The sequence below is a fragment of the Anomaloglossus baeobatrachus genome, chromosome 1, assembly GCF_048569485.1.
Source record: "Anomaloglossus baeobatrachus isolate aAnoBae1 chromosome 1, aAnoBae1.hap1, whole genome shotgun sequence".
Taxonomy (NCBI): domain Eukaryota; kingdom Metazoa; phylum Chordata; class Amphibia; order Anura; family Aromobatidae; genus Anomaloglossus; species Anomaloglossus baeobatrachus.
In genome coordinates, this window is record NC_134353.1 from 359,862,549 (window position 1) to 359,880,196 (window position 17,648).

A 17,648-nucleotide genomic window follows, 5' to 3' on the forward strand; every position below is an offset into this window, starting at 1 on the left:
CCCCTGTCGCAGCAGCGATATCTTGTGATAGCAGCCGTAGCGAACATTATCGCTACGGCAGCTTCACATGGACTCACCTGCCTTGCGACGTCGATCTGTCTGGCTACCCGCCTCATTATTAAGGGGGCGGGTCGTGCGCCGTCATAGCAACGTCACACGGCAGGCGGCCAATAGAAGCGGAGGGGCGGAGATGAGCGGAACGTAAACATCCCGCCCACCTCTGTCCTTCCGCATAGCCGGCGTGAGCTGCAGGACGCAGGTAGGAGATGTTCCTCGCTCCTGCGGCTTCACACACAGCGATGTGTGCTGCCGCAGGAACGAGGAACAACATTGTACCTGTCGCAGCCGCGTAATTATCGAATTCCCAGACACTACACCGATGATAAGATTACGACGATTTTGCGCTCATTAATCACATCATCTAGGATTTACACACTACGATATCGAGTGCGACGCCGGAAGTGCGTCACTTTCGACATGACCCCTGAGACATCGCACCTGCGATGTCGTAGTGTGCAAAGTGCCCCTAAGTGTCTCATTCAGCTATTAAAACCAATAGCTGAATGAGACACTTCTTCATTGATAAGGGAAAAGTACCCAAAAAAATTGTCTCCAGATTGGTGTAAAAGTCTTAAAGGTACTTTACACGCTGCGATATTGGTACAGATATTGCTAGCGAACGTACCCACCCCTGTCGGTTGTGCGTCTCGGGCAAATCGCTGCCCATGGCGCACAACATCGATAACACCCGTCACACAGACTTACCTTCCCTGCGACGTCGCTCTGGCCGGCGATCCACCTCCTTTCTAAGGGGGAGGTTTGTGCGGCCTCACAGCGATGTCACACGGCATCCGTCCAGCAGAGGAGGGGCGGAGATGAGCAGCCGGAACATGCCGCCCACCTGCTTCCTTCCTCATTGCCGGTGGACGCAGGTAAAGAGATGTTTCGTCGTTCCTGCGGTGTCACACATAGCGATGTGTGCTGCCGTAGGAACGACGAACAACATCGTACCTGCAGCAGCAACAATATTTGAAAAGGAGCGACGTGTCAACGAGCAACGATTTTTCACGTTTTTGCGCTCGTTGATCGGCGCTGCTTGGTGTCACACGCTTCGATGTCGCTAACGGCGCCAGATGTGCGTCACTAACGACGTGACCCCGACGATATATCGTTAGCGATGTCGCAGCGTGTAAAGCACCCTTTAGTCATATTGCAAAGCTGGTTAAAGAGAAACTGTTACTAGATCTTTGCAGCCCCATCTGATGCCAGATTAAAAGAGAGGCAGAGAAACTGATACCAACACTTTGTTTAGATTTATCTGCAGCAGCTCTGCTAGACCGCTCAACGATGAGCTCCTGCTATGTAGTTCTCAATATCCCCACCCGCAAACACTAATTGGCAGCTTCCTTCCTATGCACAGTGAAGGCAGAAAGCTGTCAATGACATGGGCAGGGTTAGAAGGAGCTTATCATTGGTAAAACAGTAATTGAATTAAAACACAAGGGTGTCGATACATTAAGGTCTTTACTCCAGAATTCTGGTGTATAATACTTTACTAAGTTGCAATATTTTTGGTCAACTCGTAAGTTGTGCAAAAATATAGCAACTTTGCGTGTTTTTACGCCAGACTTTGCCAGCCACATTAATATGGGTGTAGTACGGGTGGGATGAGGCATAACTATGCTCCTCCAAAACCCCCACCTTGCCTATTCAAATTCATGAAAATTTCCACCACTTATAACACACTACTGAAATACACTCCAGTCTGTGAGTGACGCATGCCAATTAAAAGGAATCTGTCAACAGGTTTTTACTACCTCATCTAAGAGCAGCATGATAAAGGCAAAGAGATCCTGAATCCAATGATGTGTCACTTAGATTACTTGGTACACCCATTCTGACATAATCAGAATGTTTAGATTTAGCCATGTAGCAGAGGTGAGAGCTGTCCTGCCCCCACCAGGCTCTGTACAGAGATTGTACATTGACAGTGAGGTGCCAATCAGAGGAGGGGGAGTGCCGGACTGCCGTGCACGTGACATCGTAGTCCACGCAATGAAAAGTCCTGATGCTTAAAAAAAACACAGCAAATAAACAAACAACAGATCGTACCTTGACAAGACAGGCATCGCTGAGTTCTATGTTGTAACCCTTGCAGCATGCTGGCTTCAGATTACACAGCAAAACCCTGCTGACAGATTCCCTTTAAGAAATGCTCTTAATTCACTAAGTGGGATGCACCTTTTAAAGAATTCAGCACATCGTACTTCAGGGAGCCCGTTTATTAAGACTGGCAAGCACAACATTAGGACAGTTTCAGACGTCAGTGTATCAGGTACGTGTGACATCCGTTTTTAACACGGATGCCACACGTACCCATGTTATTCTATACTGGTACTCACACGGACCGTGTGACCCCTCGTGTCCCTGCACACACACACACATGTCCATTTTTTTCTGTGGCAGCACGGGTGTCACATGGATCGCACACTGATGTAATCCGTGTGACATCAGTGTGACACGTAACGGAGAAAACATGGTTCTTTGAAATAAAAAGATTTTCTCTATTCACCTGTATCCAGCGGTGCGGTCTTCGGCTCTGCTGCCTCCTGCTCCTGACTGCCGCTCATTATATTCATTGATTATTCACTGCACTGAGGAGCTGGAAGCCAGAGCAGCGCTGGGCACTTCAGTGCCGGGGACCGCATCGCTGGGGACAGGTGAGTATCCAGGTGTGTGTGTGTGTCTGTGTATGTATGTGTGTGTGTGTGTGAGAGTGTGTGTGAGTGTGTGTGTGTGAGTGTGTGTGTGTGTGTGTGTGTGTGTGTGTGTGTGTGTGTGTGTGTGTGTGTGTGTGGTGAAGACATGGAAGCCAGCAGGAGCATTGCAAGGACAGCATCGCCGAAACAGCGTCAGGGACAGCATCACCATTGCCAGTGACAGGTTAGTATTCAGCAAGCAGTGTGTGTTCAGTGACGTCCAGGAGGTCATTGGAGTTCCCAATGAACTCTGATGAACCCGTGAAGTCACCATCCTGACATCCGCTGTAGCGTGGGTGTCATCAGGATGTCATCAGAGTTCATTGGGAACTCCAGAAGAAGGAGGCAGCAGAGCCGAAGAAAACAGCGCTGGATACAGGTGAATATACAACATCTTTTTATTTCAAAGATCATATGGTCTCCGGTACGTGTGACACGTATGCAAACACATGTGTGTCACTTGTATGTCACACGTGTGACATCTGACTCATGTATGACCATAACCATGCATGTGGCTTGTACCTCATTAAACACAGACTTCTGAAACCGATCTTAGTCATTTAGTCAGAGTGAATCGGCCACAAAGCCTCTGTAATAGAGGCAGCATAAAATCTGAGGGCAGCATAAAATTGGGACAGATTCGGGTCAGATATTGACATATAAGTAGCTACAAGGAAAAGTTTCCACTGGTATGATAAATTTCTAAATCAAAGCTTCTTTGCCTACAATATAGGAAATAAATTGACTTAACACAGTTGTCAAGGGTGTGTCATGATGAGTGACAGACAAGACATATGGTTTCTGGCAACAGAAGATCACAGTGTTTGGCTGCGCAAAATGCTCCCTAACTTTCTATTGTTCCTGATGTTAGTATTCATTGTATTAGGTAGCTTTCCTGTTGAATTTTCATCTCTTCCCCTTTAGGACCCAGCAGAGCCCTCCTTCCATCCAGCTGCTGATTATTAGTATTCCCTTTGTGCTTAAACACTCCCATCTTCCCTGGACTTGTGCTGGTGATATTATTCAGTTCATTCTAACTCTGGTTGCAAGTATCTGTCTTGTACTCATCTGTGATATTGTTGCTGAACTTCTGCTTGAGTCATCTGTGGATAAATAGTTCATGCATTTTTCCCATGTGTCCTCCTTGTGTCTTCTCCACTGTTTAGTGGGGTTGACGAAGAGCTCATCTCTCCCGTTCCTTCTTTAGAGTCCAGCACTAGGGATACTTAGAGTCAGGTAGCCGGCTCAGCCCGTAGGTACGGAACCTATCTAGGGTGGTGAGGGAACTCAGGGCCCAGTGGTAGGTTTTGGTCAGGGGTCACAATCTGTCCCTTCCCCAGACTCAGGGTTTCCCTTCCCATTCGCTTGGTACTTTCCCTTACCTAGCGTGACAACAGCCAGACAATTGTGTGCACCACATGATCGTCATAAAATCTATTTAACTCCAGAACTTAGTACAGGTGCCTCCTGGTACAGATAACCAGCAGGTGCCACAAGTTGAGACTTCTCTGTTTAATACTGAAGTTCAGGCAACATAGTGCATTTCATGAACACCATGCTGCACGGATTGCATTAAGAGAAGTCTTACATTACCCTAAATACCAAGCCTTGCTATACTTCTATATCTCAAACTGATATCTTTCATGGGGACACACAACTCACTTCTCATATTATCCACTGTACGGACAATTTCTCCCAGAGCTTCCAGAAGGGCCACGTCTTCTAGGGGACTACCTTCCTTCAGACTGTACTTTTTGCGTTCTGCTTTTCGACGGTTTTTAGATGATCTCCTGCATTGAAGAAAAGGAGAAAGTCACTAGTTGTGGCAATTTCATTACACTTATTTTTAATGCGTTATTACTTTAAGAAACTTACGAGGAAATTCTTGAATTACTATGAGAATATTTTCCACTCATATCGCTGGCTGTCATGATGCTGCTTGTGTCTGAGAAAAGGTCGGAATCTGGTCCTCCCGGAATTTCATCATCTGACAAAAAAAAAATAATGTAAAATTAAGTTAGGCATTATATAATAATATATATTTTTTTACAGGAGCCGTTATTAAAAATGTACAAGACCATTTACAGTTTCCAATATTAAAAAGTGAAAATGCGATATGAATGTACCATATGGGATCCTTTTTTTTTCCTCTACACCCATAGACTTGAATGAGAAAATACGATCCGACATATGGAATAAACTAGTGCATGTGTTGTGATTTCTTTTGCAAGCAAATGCAATCCGTGAGAAAAAATAAAAACACTTATCTGAACAGCCTCATTGAGTATCCTTTGTCCTAGTCTACTGCTGTCCATTTTTTCACACAGACCAAAAATATGCTTGTGTGAACCTGTCCTAAGAAGAATTTCCCGTAGATACTGATTCATGGTGCACTTCAGAGCTTTCAGTTGCTTTTTTGTAGACACTAAAACACTGAAATCTATACTGTTGGTGTGATTTTTAAGAGTTAAATCACCTATACTACTTTATAAAATGTTGCAGATGCCCTTTAAAGGGAACCTGTCGGGTGTAATATGCCCCCAGACCACGAGCAGTTCTGGGTGCATATTGCTAATCCCTGCCTAACCGTCCCTGTATACACTAGCATAGATCAAGATCTTTAGAAAAAGTATTTCTAAAGATCTTTTATATTATGCTAATGAGCGCGGGAACGAGTCCCAAGGTCGTTGCTTCCCCCAACTAGCTGCCCTCCTAGCATCGCAGCATGCTCATAGGGGCGTACTAATATGCTATTTAATACAGCGTCACGAGCGGTGCCGCGCGTACCTGTGTTCGCTGTGACCGCGCTTCTGAATGCCGGGCACTTCCAGTAACACTCAGTATGAAGCCAGGTGTAAGGGTCCCGGCTTCAGAGAGGTCTACTGCACATGACTGGAAGTGTCGGGCATTCAGATCGGCGCGGTCACAGCGCTGGTGCTGGTGACGCTGCAATGAATAGCATGTTAGTTCACCCCTGTGGGCGTACTAACCTGCTAGGAGGGCGGACTAGTCGGGGAACATAACACCCTTGGGACTAGTCCTCGCGCTGATTAGCATATTATATACGATCTTTATCTATGATAGTGTACACAGGGACGGTTAGGAAGGGATTAGTAATATGTACCCAGAACTGCTCGTGGTCCTGGCTGCATATTGCACCTGACAGGTTCCCTTTAAGGATTTCCTCTCCAAGCTTATTATTCTTTTTTTCTAGCAACGTCCATTTATAACGCCATGTGTCTGCTCTTTTTGCATTGATATGCCTTTCTCCTGACACACCCTCCTGATGAAGAGACCTGACTAGTCTCGGAAGCTTGCTTTATAACATCAGTTAATTTATTTTTATTAGCCATTAAAAAGGTATATCTACAAGAGCCTTATTTTGTTTCTCATTATTGAGAGCAGCTAATCTTCTTTTTAAGACTTTTTTTTAAAGCATGAGAAAAGCAGATGCCACACCAAGGGTTGAACTTACACAAGAACTGAAAAGCGGATTAAATAAAACAGTTTTCAATATAAGTTATTCTAGAAAGAGTATAAAAAAAACAAATAAAAACACATGAGTGAATGAGACCTGTCTGAATGAAACCATGTTTAGTTATTATCTATGACAACTTGTTTTGTTAGCGCACTTCAGGAACCTAGAACCTGTAACTGACACTGAATTACAGATTCATTTTGCACGCCATTGCATCCAGCAATTTAAAGGGAATCTATCACCAGGGTTTTGCCACCTACTACCCTGTTTAGCCAAAAATAAGAGTCTCATATTTTTTTTTGCCCCGAAAAAGTGCTCGGTCTCATTTTCGGGGAAGGCTTAGTCCTGGGGAGACATGGTTGCGGGTAAGTTTACCCCCCAAAAATGCAGATCTCCCTTCTCAGGATCGTCATACTTACCAGATCCCGGGTGTCCTCCTGTGATCTCGGTGGGTGCTACCAGCAGGTATGCTCCACGCAGTCCTCCCCTACTTCTGGCAGACACTCATACATCAGATCGCACATACACACACACACTCATGAGATCACACACACAATTGCGCGCGCACACACTCGCCATATCTGGTGATACCACTTACTTCCAGCCAGCAGGGGACTCTATGATGCGTTCCACCACCGCGTTCCATGCATGCATTCCACCCTCAGGTCCTGGAGCTCCACTGCACAGCGTCCCAGGTCCTTATGCCGCTCAGAACCAATTGATATCGCTGGATGTGGTGAGTGTGTGTACAATCTGATGTGTGATTGTGTGTGTGCGCAATCTCGTGTGTTTGTGTGTGTAATCTGATGTGTGTGGGTGATCTGATGTGTGTGGGAGTGCGTTCTGCTGCAGGTCCTTGATGCGTTCCACTGCTCCTGTTCGGTGTCTGGCGAGTATGATCGGGGGTCTTCTCCTTTCTTATGGGCGTGTCCGCTGACTATAATTAAGTGTCCTGCTTTAACTTTTTTAGCTGCATGGACAGTTCATTATTGAGCTGCGACTAGGGCTTTTTTTTGAGGTAGGTCTTATTTTCGGGGAAACACTGTATGAGAGCAGCATAAAGTAGAGACCGGAGACCCTGATTCCAGTGATGTGTCACTTACTGAGCTGATTAATATAGTTTTTAGAAATCACTGTTTTATCAGTAGGATATATCACTAGAGGACTAGTAACCTGCTGCCATGTAGTCCTCCATATTCATAACCCCGCCCCCACCACTGATTAGCAGCTTCATGTCTATGCAGAGTGTACACAGAAAGCTGTAAATCAGTGGTGTGGGCAGGATTATACAGAGCGCAGCATTCAGAGAACTAATAGATCTGTAGCAGAGAAAACATTGATTTTATCAAAATGACAGCAAACAGCTCAGTAAATGACATCACTGGAATCAGGGTCTCTGTCTCTACATTATGCTGCTCTCAGATGGGGGAGCAAAAACCTGATGAAAGATTCCCTTTAATTGTATTTACCCAATGTTAATGCTGTTTTCATATACAAATTTCTTCTCGGTCTTACTTTTTGGCTGCTACTCCTTTATGTTCAAAAGGTTTGCACTCAATAGTGGGATTTATCAAATAAGCAAGGGAAAAGTAGAAGATGTCAAAATCACATCCTCATTCTCCAGAGGTACTTTACCGCAATAGGATTTTTAGGCAACTCCTTCATTTTTCTTTTTCACTAGTTATTTTTTAAGTCATACTAAGAACATGTTCAAGCGAATATGCAGTAAAACATGGGAATTTTACAGTGATTTCAGAATATCACAGCAATATGCACTGAAGGGACGGTTACCAGATTTTTAGATTTTTGCTCCCCCTTCTGAGAGCAGCATGATGTAAAGACAGAGATCCTAATTCCAGAGATGTGTCACTTATTAAACTGTTTGCTGTCATTTTGATAAAATCAATGTTTTCTCTGCTGCAAATCTAGCAGTTATACAGAGCTCATGAATATGCTGGACTACCTGCAGCATGCCAAATAGTCCTGTAATGATAATCTGCTACTGATTAAGCAGTGATTTTATGAAAACTACACTAAGCAGCCTAGTAAGTGACACATTGCTGGAAATCAGGATCTATTGCTCTGCGTTCGGCTGCTCTCAGATAAGGTGACAAAAACCTGGTGATAGAGTCCCTTTAAGAACACATCTCATTCTGTATTCACATACAGAATTTTTTTGTGCGATATCTATGTTTTTTGTGGTGTTTTTTCATGGCATTATCTGATGTTAAAAACTATATTAAATTATAAAATGCGGTTTTATTTGTGGCATGATGGTGGTATATATGGGGTATGAATAGACCTTAAAAAGGTGGTCTGGTATAAAGTGATAAATCTGCAGTCACTATGACTATTGACTTAGGAATCCCTTCCAGCGCACACACTGTGCGCTGCAAGGATACGCCAGTGTCTGAGCAGGAATCGGCAGTTACGTGACTGAAATTGTGCGATATACATGTATGGCGTGAGAGCGTCCTGCTAGTAGGTGTACCCATCCAGTGGGCGCAGCCTTGCTCAATCTATATGTATTCAGTGATTCCGTGCCCATTTGTCGCGTTCTGGCCAGAAACATGCAAAGCACACAATTGTGTTCATGTGACCACGGTTCCAGCTCAAAAAATGGAGCTGGAAGGATTCATGAGTCTGCAATCATATAGAGTGACTGCAACTTATCATTATAGACCGAACAACCCCTTTAAGGACCTACAGATGAGGTCTTAATTCCTATATTTGGTGCATAATTATTAGGCAAGTGAGTATTTTGACCCGATCATCATTTTTAGGAATATTTTCCAACTCCAAGCTGTATAAACTTGATGAGATGAAAGTGACTCTTGACACACCAGAGAGATGGGCCCATGGCTGGGTCCGTAATGGACACAGAACTCAACTTCGGCTCAGACACCAGCAAGCTGGAGGTGGGGTACTGCTATGGGCTGGTATTAGTAAAGATGAGATTTCTGGACCTGTTTTGGGTTGAAGATGGACTCAAAATAAGCAGCTCCACATTGGACGCAGTTGTTGGTCAGTGCGGGGGGCCTGGTTACACAGTGATGAATGAACTCATGCCGGCGCCGCCCCACAACTGAAACCCAAACGCTGTCGGGAAGTATAAAGTTAATTTCCTCCCAGCAGCTGGGGAACAATGTGCAGGCATTGGTCAGGTTTCAAACACTATTATTCTGCAGATTAACCTCATATCTGCAGGTTAATAGCGTTTTTACAAGTGACAGGTTCCCTTTTAAATGAGAGTTTTACGGTGAAGGAGAACAATACGCCTCTATGATCAGTGTCTGTGACGCCCTGGTTGGTGATGCCTAAAAAGCTGCTCATCAACAGATGAAAAAACTGACAGACACCATGGATGGAAGACTTAGGCTATGTGCACACGTTGCGTTTTTTTCAGCGCGGAAAAAAACGCACCCTCTGGCAGAGGGGAGAATTGTAAACAATGCGTTTTGGGGGAAAACGCATCAAAACCGCATGCGTTTTTCGTGCGTTTTCCATGCGTTTTCTTCAGGTGCGTTTTTGACCACATGATCCAGTGACAGTGCCACAGTACATCCAGTACACAGTGTCAGCCTTCCTGCAGAGATGTGAGTGTTGTCCACGGGAGAACGCAGCTGCCCATGCCCATGATTTGGGTTCAGGCTGCTGTGGAGCTCTATGCTACCTGCAGAGAACACTCTGGTCTCCGCAGCATAAATTGACATGCTGAGGCTCGGGAAGCTGCACCACAGGTCGGTTTATGCTGCAAAGAAGAGAAGCACAGTGGGCACGAGATTTCTAAAATTCCTTTCACTGTGCTTCTACTGCACAACGCAGCGTTATGGACGCAGGGAAAACACTCTGTGCCCAAAATGCTGCAAACCCTGATTGTGGGCACACAGCCTAAAATGTGTCAATGGATGTCAAACATATATATAACGTCCCTCCCCCCTGCATATTCTAAGCTGGCACCCTTTAGTGCCTTTCATGTGGCACTAAAGGGTGCCTAGCCTTGTATTTAGCCCAAAAAAAAAAATAATTAAAATAAATGACGTGGGGTCCCCCCTATTTTTGATAGCCAGTCAGGGTAAAGCAGACAGCTGTAGCCTGCAAACCACAGCTGACAGCTTCATCTTGTCTGGTGATCAATTTGGAGGGCTCCCCTAAGCTGTTTTTTTTTTATTTATAAATAATTAAAAAAAAAAAAAACGTGGGGTCCCCCCCAAATTAGATCACCAGCCAAGGTGAAGCTGACAGCTGGGGTCTGGTATTCTCAGGATGGGAAGAGCCATGGTTATTGGACTCTTCCCAGCCTAAAAATAGCAGGCCGCAGCCGCCCCAGAAGTGGCGCATTCGTTAGATGCGCCAATCCTGGCGCTTTGCCCCAACTCATCCCGCGTCCTGGTGCGGTGGCAAACGGGGTAATATATGGGGTTGATTCCAGATGTGTAATGTCACCTGGCTGCAAGCCCAGCAATTAGTGATGTCATGGCGTCTATTTGATACCAGACATAACTAATTGACAGTAATAGCAAAAAAAATTGATAACCAAAAAAAAATGTATTTGAAAAAACACTTCCCAAAAACATATCCTCTTTCACCAATTTATTGAAAAGAAAAAAAATTGGGTCCGCAGTATCCATTTTTGACGTCCCACGTCGCCTCTGGACCTTCTAGAATATGGGGGGCACGCTCAGGGAACGTGTCCCCCATTTTCTAGTAGTGCAGACCCTCCATTTGAGAAGAGTGGGTGCAAAGAATCTGCACCCACTCTCCCCAGGTCACAGCTGTAGTGTGCCGAGCAGCAGCAGCCAGCGCAGCTCACACTGAACACAGGAAGCCGTCAGCTGCTCGGCACATGTGACCGATGCGCACTGTGAAGGAGGGGGCCGCGGGGATCAGAGCTGTGACAGGTACGGGGGTTACCGGGGGACACCGGGCGGGAATAGGGGGTTACCTGGCAGGGCCTGGGGAGCAGTTTTCTGTCGCATGTGTTATTGCACATGCGACAGAAACAGAGGAGTAGGGCGGCCGGTGCGCTGCTGTGCGCGCGGCCATGTTGGATTTTCGGGAGGGGGGTCGGGGCGGGCACTTTGGCGACACCGGGGGCTTTCCTGAACTTTGCCAGGAAGTGAGGTCAACAGGAAACCTCTTGACCTCACTTCCAGGTAAATGCCTGCGTTCTGGCATGCCAACAAAGCCCGCGGACCGCAACAAAAATGCAGCGAACTGCGGTGTAGCTGCGTTCTGACCCGCATCATTGATTTCAATGGGGGGAGAACGCAGCTACAACGCACAAAAGAAGTGACATGCTGCTTTTCTTTCCGCACCGATTTTTGGCATCCAAAACGCTGCGTTTAGAAATGCAGCGTGTGCACTGATTTTTCGGCTTTCTCATACACTTTGCTGGGAAAGCTGAACGCATGCAATTTGCCACTGAAACGCTGCGGTTCTAAACGCAGTGTTTCCGCGGTAAAAAACGCAACGTGTGCACACAGCCTTATGGATGTTATTGAAAAATAAAGGAGGGCTATATATTGGCCACCAATACATTTTTTTTTTAAAATATCAGTAAATTATGTTTGTACATTTTGAGCTATTTGGTAATTATTCCCGCTTTTACAGAGGAAAACAAACAATTGAAATATGAAAATTTACACTTTTCATTGTTACTTAATAATTCTGCACACACAGTGTAGATATTCTTCTAAGACAGTGAATACCCAACTTGTACTTTCTTAAATAATCAGGTTTAAGGTTTATTAACTTTTTGGATTGACAGACAGAGCTGTAGTTGTTCAATAATAAAATTTATCGTGAGAGATAGAAACTGCCTAATAATTGCGCACACAGTGTAGAGGTGTAGAGGTTTTGAATAGATTCAAACGATCCAATCCATCGGTTGTCAAGTGCCGTGACAACTACGTCTAACTGACAATATCTACTCTTATTAGCCCGTGTCATGCCGTAATAATGCCACACATAACAATCCAGTCCATTGGTCAGATTACTCACGCTTCCTATGGACGACATCATGCGGATCAATTCACACCAACTCTGGTTTCTCACATTTTATACATAAATGATATCAATCAAGTACACTTTTATAGCAACATTACAGAACACAACATACACAATAGTACCTAATAAGACTTGTCGTGCCTTTTCCTTCAGGTCTCGTACAACAGTAAGACGCTGCTTGTGACGGAGGAATGTCATTTTCTGGCTATCCAAGAATATGATGTGATTTTTTTTAGCTACGTCAAGAAAATATTAGACAAAAGTTATTATCATTTTTACACAATAAATACAATTAAAATACTATATCTATGGTTTAAGCTACTTCAAATGTTCAAAGTTAATTACCTTCTATTATAGCAGGCTTCACATTTGTCTCGATTATATCAAGTCGTTTGTATTTGTGTATCTGTGCAGAAAAATATAGTTGCTAATGAGTAAGCATTAAGACCGGTTATACCTTTAAGTCTACTTTGCAGTGTTTTTTGCGGCATTATTTTTATTGGTGATAGGAGTGAAGGGGGGAATGAAAGGTTAGTTGAAGTTGTATACTAAAGTATAACTATATACAGATCATCTTGAATTGTGGCATTTAACTATTATTTTGTACAGTGGCATTTTATAAAAATTAGTAAGTATTTTTTATTTATTTTAGGTGTACTTATCCAGGTCTAAGTTCAGGGTTTTCTTGATACAATTTTTAAAATTAAGGCGATACCATGTTATTTTGTAAAAGCCCTCAAGATTTTAAAGAGAATCTTTTGGTAAAATCAACCCTCCTAGGCCATTTGTATGGACATGTAGGTCATAGAAAGCTGAATAAAATGACACCTTGGTATCTGCAATTCAGTGTCTTATTCCAGAGAAATCCACATTTTTCTTAATGAGTTGTTAAGATGTATGGGCCAGACACCAATCTCCCTGAGAATCTGCCTCAAGAGCTTATTTTAAAATGTTTGTAAAGAAAATGGGCATTACCACTGTGAGGCATGTAATCACAGACAGTCTGCTCTCCTGAACTCAGAGCTGAGCTTTGTATCTTTACAAACACACCTGAAGTTGTAGCTCTCCTCTGAGGCAAAGTACACACGGCGAGTAAAATGGAGTGAGTGGAATGCGATAAAAAAAAACAAAAAACCTTCCTATCGGACCAATGTTACTCTATCTGGTTTAAGGGCATAAAAAAAAGTTTGAAAATTGCTAAATTTTAAATTTTTTGGTAAAATTTTTGATTGTTTCATAAACACAAATATTATCAAACAAAATTCACCACTAACGTGTCATGAAAAACTAAAACAATTTCAGAATCACCACATAAAGTGACTGGTCAGAATTGGAAAAATTGGCCTGGTCAGGAAAGTGAGAACAGACTGGGTGGTGAGGGGGTTAATTATTAAATCATTAAAGTTTATTTATACTGCATGATTATCGCAAGTGAAGATTCCTAAGAACGCTAGTTTTACAATAACCATGGAGTCCAGGCTGTCGGTCATCTGATGAATGAGAACAAATGGCCGCTGAGATAAACGTCAGCCTATAAGCACTGAACAATTAGGCCACATTCACACTGAGTATTTAGTGAGGTTTTTTTTTTACCTTCAATGTAGCTAAAATCAGGATTGGAACAATCAGAGGAAAAGTATAATAGAAACATGTCCCCACTTCTGTATTTATTACCCACTCCTGGTTTTGGCTACAAACACTGAGGTAAAAAACTCGCCAAATACTCAACGAGTGCACGTGGCCTTACAAATACTGAGGTAACAAATTTACCAAATACACAATGTGTGCACGTGACCTTACAGATACTAAGGCAACAAATTCACCAAATACTCAATGTGTGCACGTGACCTAACAGATACTGAGGTAACAAATTCACCAAATACTGAATGTGTGCACATGGCCTTACATATACTGAGGTAAAAACTCACCAAGTACTCAATGTGTGCACATGGCCTTACATATACTGAGGGAAAAAAAACTCCCCAAATACTCAATGTGTGCATATGGCCTTACAAATACTAAGGTAAAAAAAACTCACCAAATACTCAGCGTGTGCACATGGCTTTAGGGTTCGCTCACACTTGCATATAAAAAAAAATTGGTTCAGTTCTCATCCAGAAAAGCGGGGACAGGTGTCATGAGTATGCCATTCCGTATGTCAGGTGAGTGCTATTCAAAAAAGTCCGTGGAGCCTCTGTTAGGAGTCTCAACACAGAAACCAGCCAGATATCCCTCCGAGAAGGGCCCAGCCAAGGGGTGGCTCTTTTTAGACCACCATAACCACCATATTAAGACCACCATACGCGACCATACGCACCATGCTTAGATTTTTTCCTCAGGCCAAATACAGCTGATTGAATAACATTGGTGCGAGAGCATTCTGATTTGTTATTGGATTGCACTCATCGTATTTATATGCAAGTGTGAGCGAACCCTTACAGATGGTTCATTACACATATGAAGGGCAATCTGCCTGTGTAAACATATTAATAAACAATTGCCGACTGATGAATATTTACTGATAGCAGATCGTTTTATACTGCAAAATCTGAAGTTTTATGATGTTATAATCTTAATACACAAAGCAGTTGAGAAAAATCAATCAAAAAGGTCTTACCAAACGTAAGGAATCTTCCCAAAGAGCTCCTTCCAGAAGTAAAATAATTGCTTCTTCATAATCCTAAAAATAAATTTGACATTGTTAGGCAGACAGTACTTTCATCCTGTCCCTCACAGTTGAGCTAACTATGCCATGTTGTAGGTAAAAGACTAGAACAGTCTTTACGGGGATTTCTTGGTGGAGTTTTAGATTAATGAACGGTTAAAGGGTGGTCGTATCCCTATTTATTGTGCCATTCTAATATGGCTGTATTCAAAATTTCCTACCCGTTCAGGACTACACTAACTAATATGTATTTTTTCCCCTACTTCATGTCTGATGACGCTTCATTTTAGAATCCCAGTGCATGCTTAGATACTCAAACGAAGCATCATCAGAGGGCAGAGGCTGCTGTCACTATCACAGCCTTGGCCAACTCCTTTAAATGAAGCATCATTAGTGACACTTATTTCTATCCCTCCCTGCTCAATATGCGATCTGCACAGTGACATTGTTTCGCTCGGTTGCCATTTCAGATCAGTAGAGCTGGCAACACAGAGTAGCATGCACTGTCAATGCGTTCAGAGTACCCGGTGGCGTTCAGAGACCAGTGCCGCCGTCCATAAAACACATCACTGTAGGCACAGTGTTGGTCTCTCGACGTTGCTGGGTACTCTGAGCGCATTGACAGTGCGCGATGCTCTTTGTTGCTGGCTCTACTTATCTGAGCCAGAAACAGAGAATGCTGTCACTATGCAGATCACACAGTGCACATCGAGCAGGAAGGAACACAGCAGGGACAGAGCATCATTTCAAATGAAGCATCATCAGGGGCTACAATCTGCAGTCACCGTCACAGCCCCTGCCTCCTGATGACGCTTCAATTGGGTATCCCAGCATGCACTGGGATTCTCAAACAAAGAGTCATTACAAAGGAAGTTGTGGGAAGGGAAAAAAAAAATCAATCGTAGTTTGTGTAGTCGGGGAAGGGTAGGAAATTTTTAATAAAGCCATATTGGAAATTATTTTATATTGCGGCAATAAATAAATAGGACATTAAATTGAAATTTCTTCAGTCTTTGAAGCACCACTTTAATTGTTTAGTTTGATAACATTTTGATGGTTTCTTTCATATTATTTTCCAGCAACTATTAGTATGTATAATTTTCGCTGCTTAGGTTGTCCTAGGCAGGCCAATTTTAATGTGACCTGTTTGGGAGGTTTTTTTATCCTACAGAGCAAACAAGCTTTTTTTAAATAAATAAATAAATAAATTTAATTAATTAATTTCCCAACTATTTAATAATGGATCTGGTTTATATTTGTATTTTTTAAGCTATATTACATGGCATAGGTTTCACAAATCTTGAATTAAATTGGAATTCAGGACTACCATGTATTATCTAGTACAATACTTTGGGAACTGATTATATCAATCACATTTCTAAAGCTTTTTCAAACAACTACAACAACTATTACTACGTTAAAGCATGAATTCTCTTAAAAACATCCTCAGAATAACCATTTCAACACAATTTGAAATTACAAGTAGCTTAAAAGAAAAAGGTAGACTGTAATATAATACCGCAGCATACTGTTCTAGTAGCACAGCAGCGTTCCCATGCTTCCTCTGCTCCACCAGTTTGCCTGGAAAGGAAACAAATAGAACTTTGTAAAGGCCAAGCTATCAACTTACTAAGCATCCTATAAGAGCAATGTACATGCCTCAGCAGACTATTCTGCCACTCACCTGATACATTCCTAGCCAACATAGCCATTTTGTCCTCTGAATATTGCAATTGGGAAGCTGTGGATAAAATATGCTGCCAACTACTACATGCAACAAAAGCATCAAGTGCCTTCTCAAAACTTCCACAGCGAGCAAAAATTAGGCCAGCCTGTTCATAGTTATGTTTTGTCAGTAAATGGTCTCCATAAGCATCATTAATGGCCTAAAAAACAACAAATGAGCAATGAATAACAATTCATGAACAATGAATTATGCCTTAAATATAACTTACAAATCCAAATATCCAGGTAGCACTCACAATCCATGGTGACCAAATCCAGGGAATTCTTTAGATATAACCTAGATATGCTACAAGACAACATCTTAAGGGCAGATCCGATTTCCTATTAGCTTAAAAAGAGTTGTTCAGGCTTTCACGAAAGTCTGCAGTCACTCTACGAGCGCTGTGAGGATGCTCAGCTGCTGCTGTGAGACCAAGGGTGTCATGTCCTACGACTTGGGTATCTTAGAGTATTTTATTGTCATTCTATTGTTTCTGTTATGTTGCTATGCAACAAAGTTTGCCATTTTAGAAGGTTGTCTTCCCTTGCTTCCTGTAGCTGTTCTGATGTCAGTATTCCCTCCCTTCGTCCTCATTTATGTACACATCAGCCATGATAGAAGCTCATGTCTTTGCATCCTTGGTTCAGAATAGTCCTTTTTACATACTGTAAGTGTGCATACATAAAAGAATTCAGCTGGAAAATAAACCACTTCTTCTGGAATCTGCATATGTGCCTCTGCAGTCTAGTAAAGCTATCTGACGAGTCTCTACGTGTGAGTAATGGCATAAGGGACAGCAACGGAACCGGTGTCTCAAGCGCCCTACACTCGCAGCCAAGTTAAGGAGTCAGAATACAGTGGTCATGTGACGTCAAATATGTGATATCCATACTTCCAGCCAAATTCAGACTACACATGAGCGGTCTTGCTCAATTGAATTAAATCAATTCTGATTGGTGGGGGTGTGACAAACAGCACCACTGCCAATAAGATGTTCCCGGTAGCAGCAGT

At 43.0% G+C, this 17,648-nt stretch overlaps 1 protein-coding gene across 2 annotated transcripts in view; it reads right to left on the reverse strand.

Annotated features, from left to right (window-relative positions):
• The window catches only part of ELP1 (elongator acetyltransferase complex subunit 1), a 216,587-nt gene that overhangs the window by 26,757 nt on the left and 172,182 nt on the right, over positions 1 to 17,648 (reverse strand). For both annotated transcript variants that reach the window (XR_012754623.1, XM_075352448.1), the window contains exons 28-34: positions 16,596 to 16,797; positions 16,431 to 16,492; positions 14,864 to 14,926; positions 12,592 to 12,652; positions 12,369 to 12,482; positions 4,635 to 4,746; positions 4,422 to 4,549 (exon numbers count right to left, since the gene is read on the reverse strand). Coding sequence is in view for 1 of the 2 variants with exons in the window: in XM_075352448.1 (XP_075208563.1) it covers positions 4,422 to 4,549; positions 4,635 to 4,746; positions 12,369 to 12,482; positions 12,592 to 12,652; positions 14,864 to 14,926; positions 16,431 to 16,492; positions 16,596 to 16,797 (742 nt within the window). In the remaining variant the exon portion in view is untranslated. The remainder of the gene's footprint in view (positions 1 to 4,421; positions 4,550 to 4,634; positions 4,747 to 12,368; positions 12,483 to 12,591; positions 12,653 to 14,863; positions 14,927 to 16,430; positions 16,493 to 16,595; positions 16,798 to 17,648) is intronic.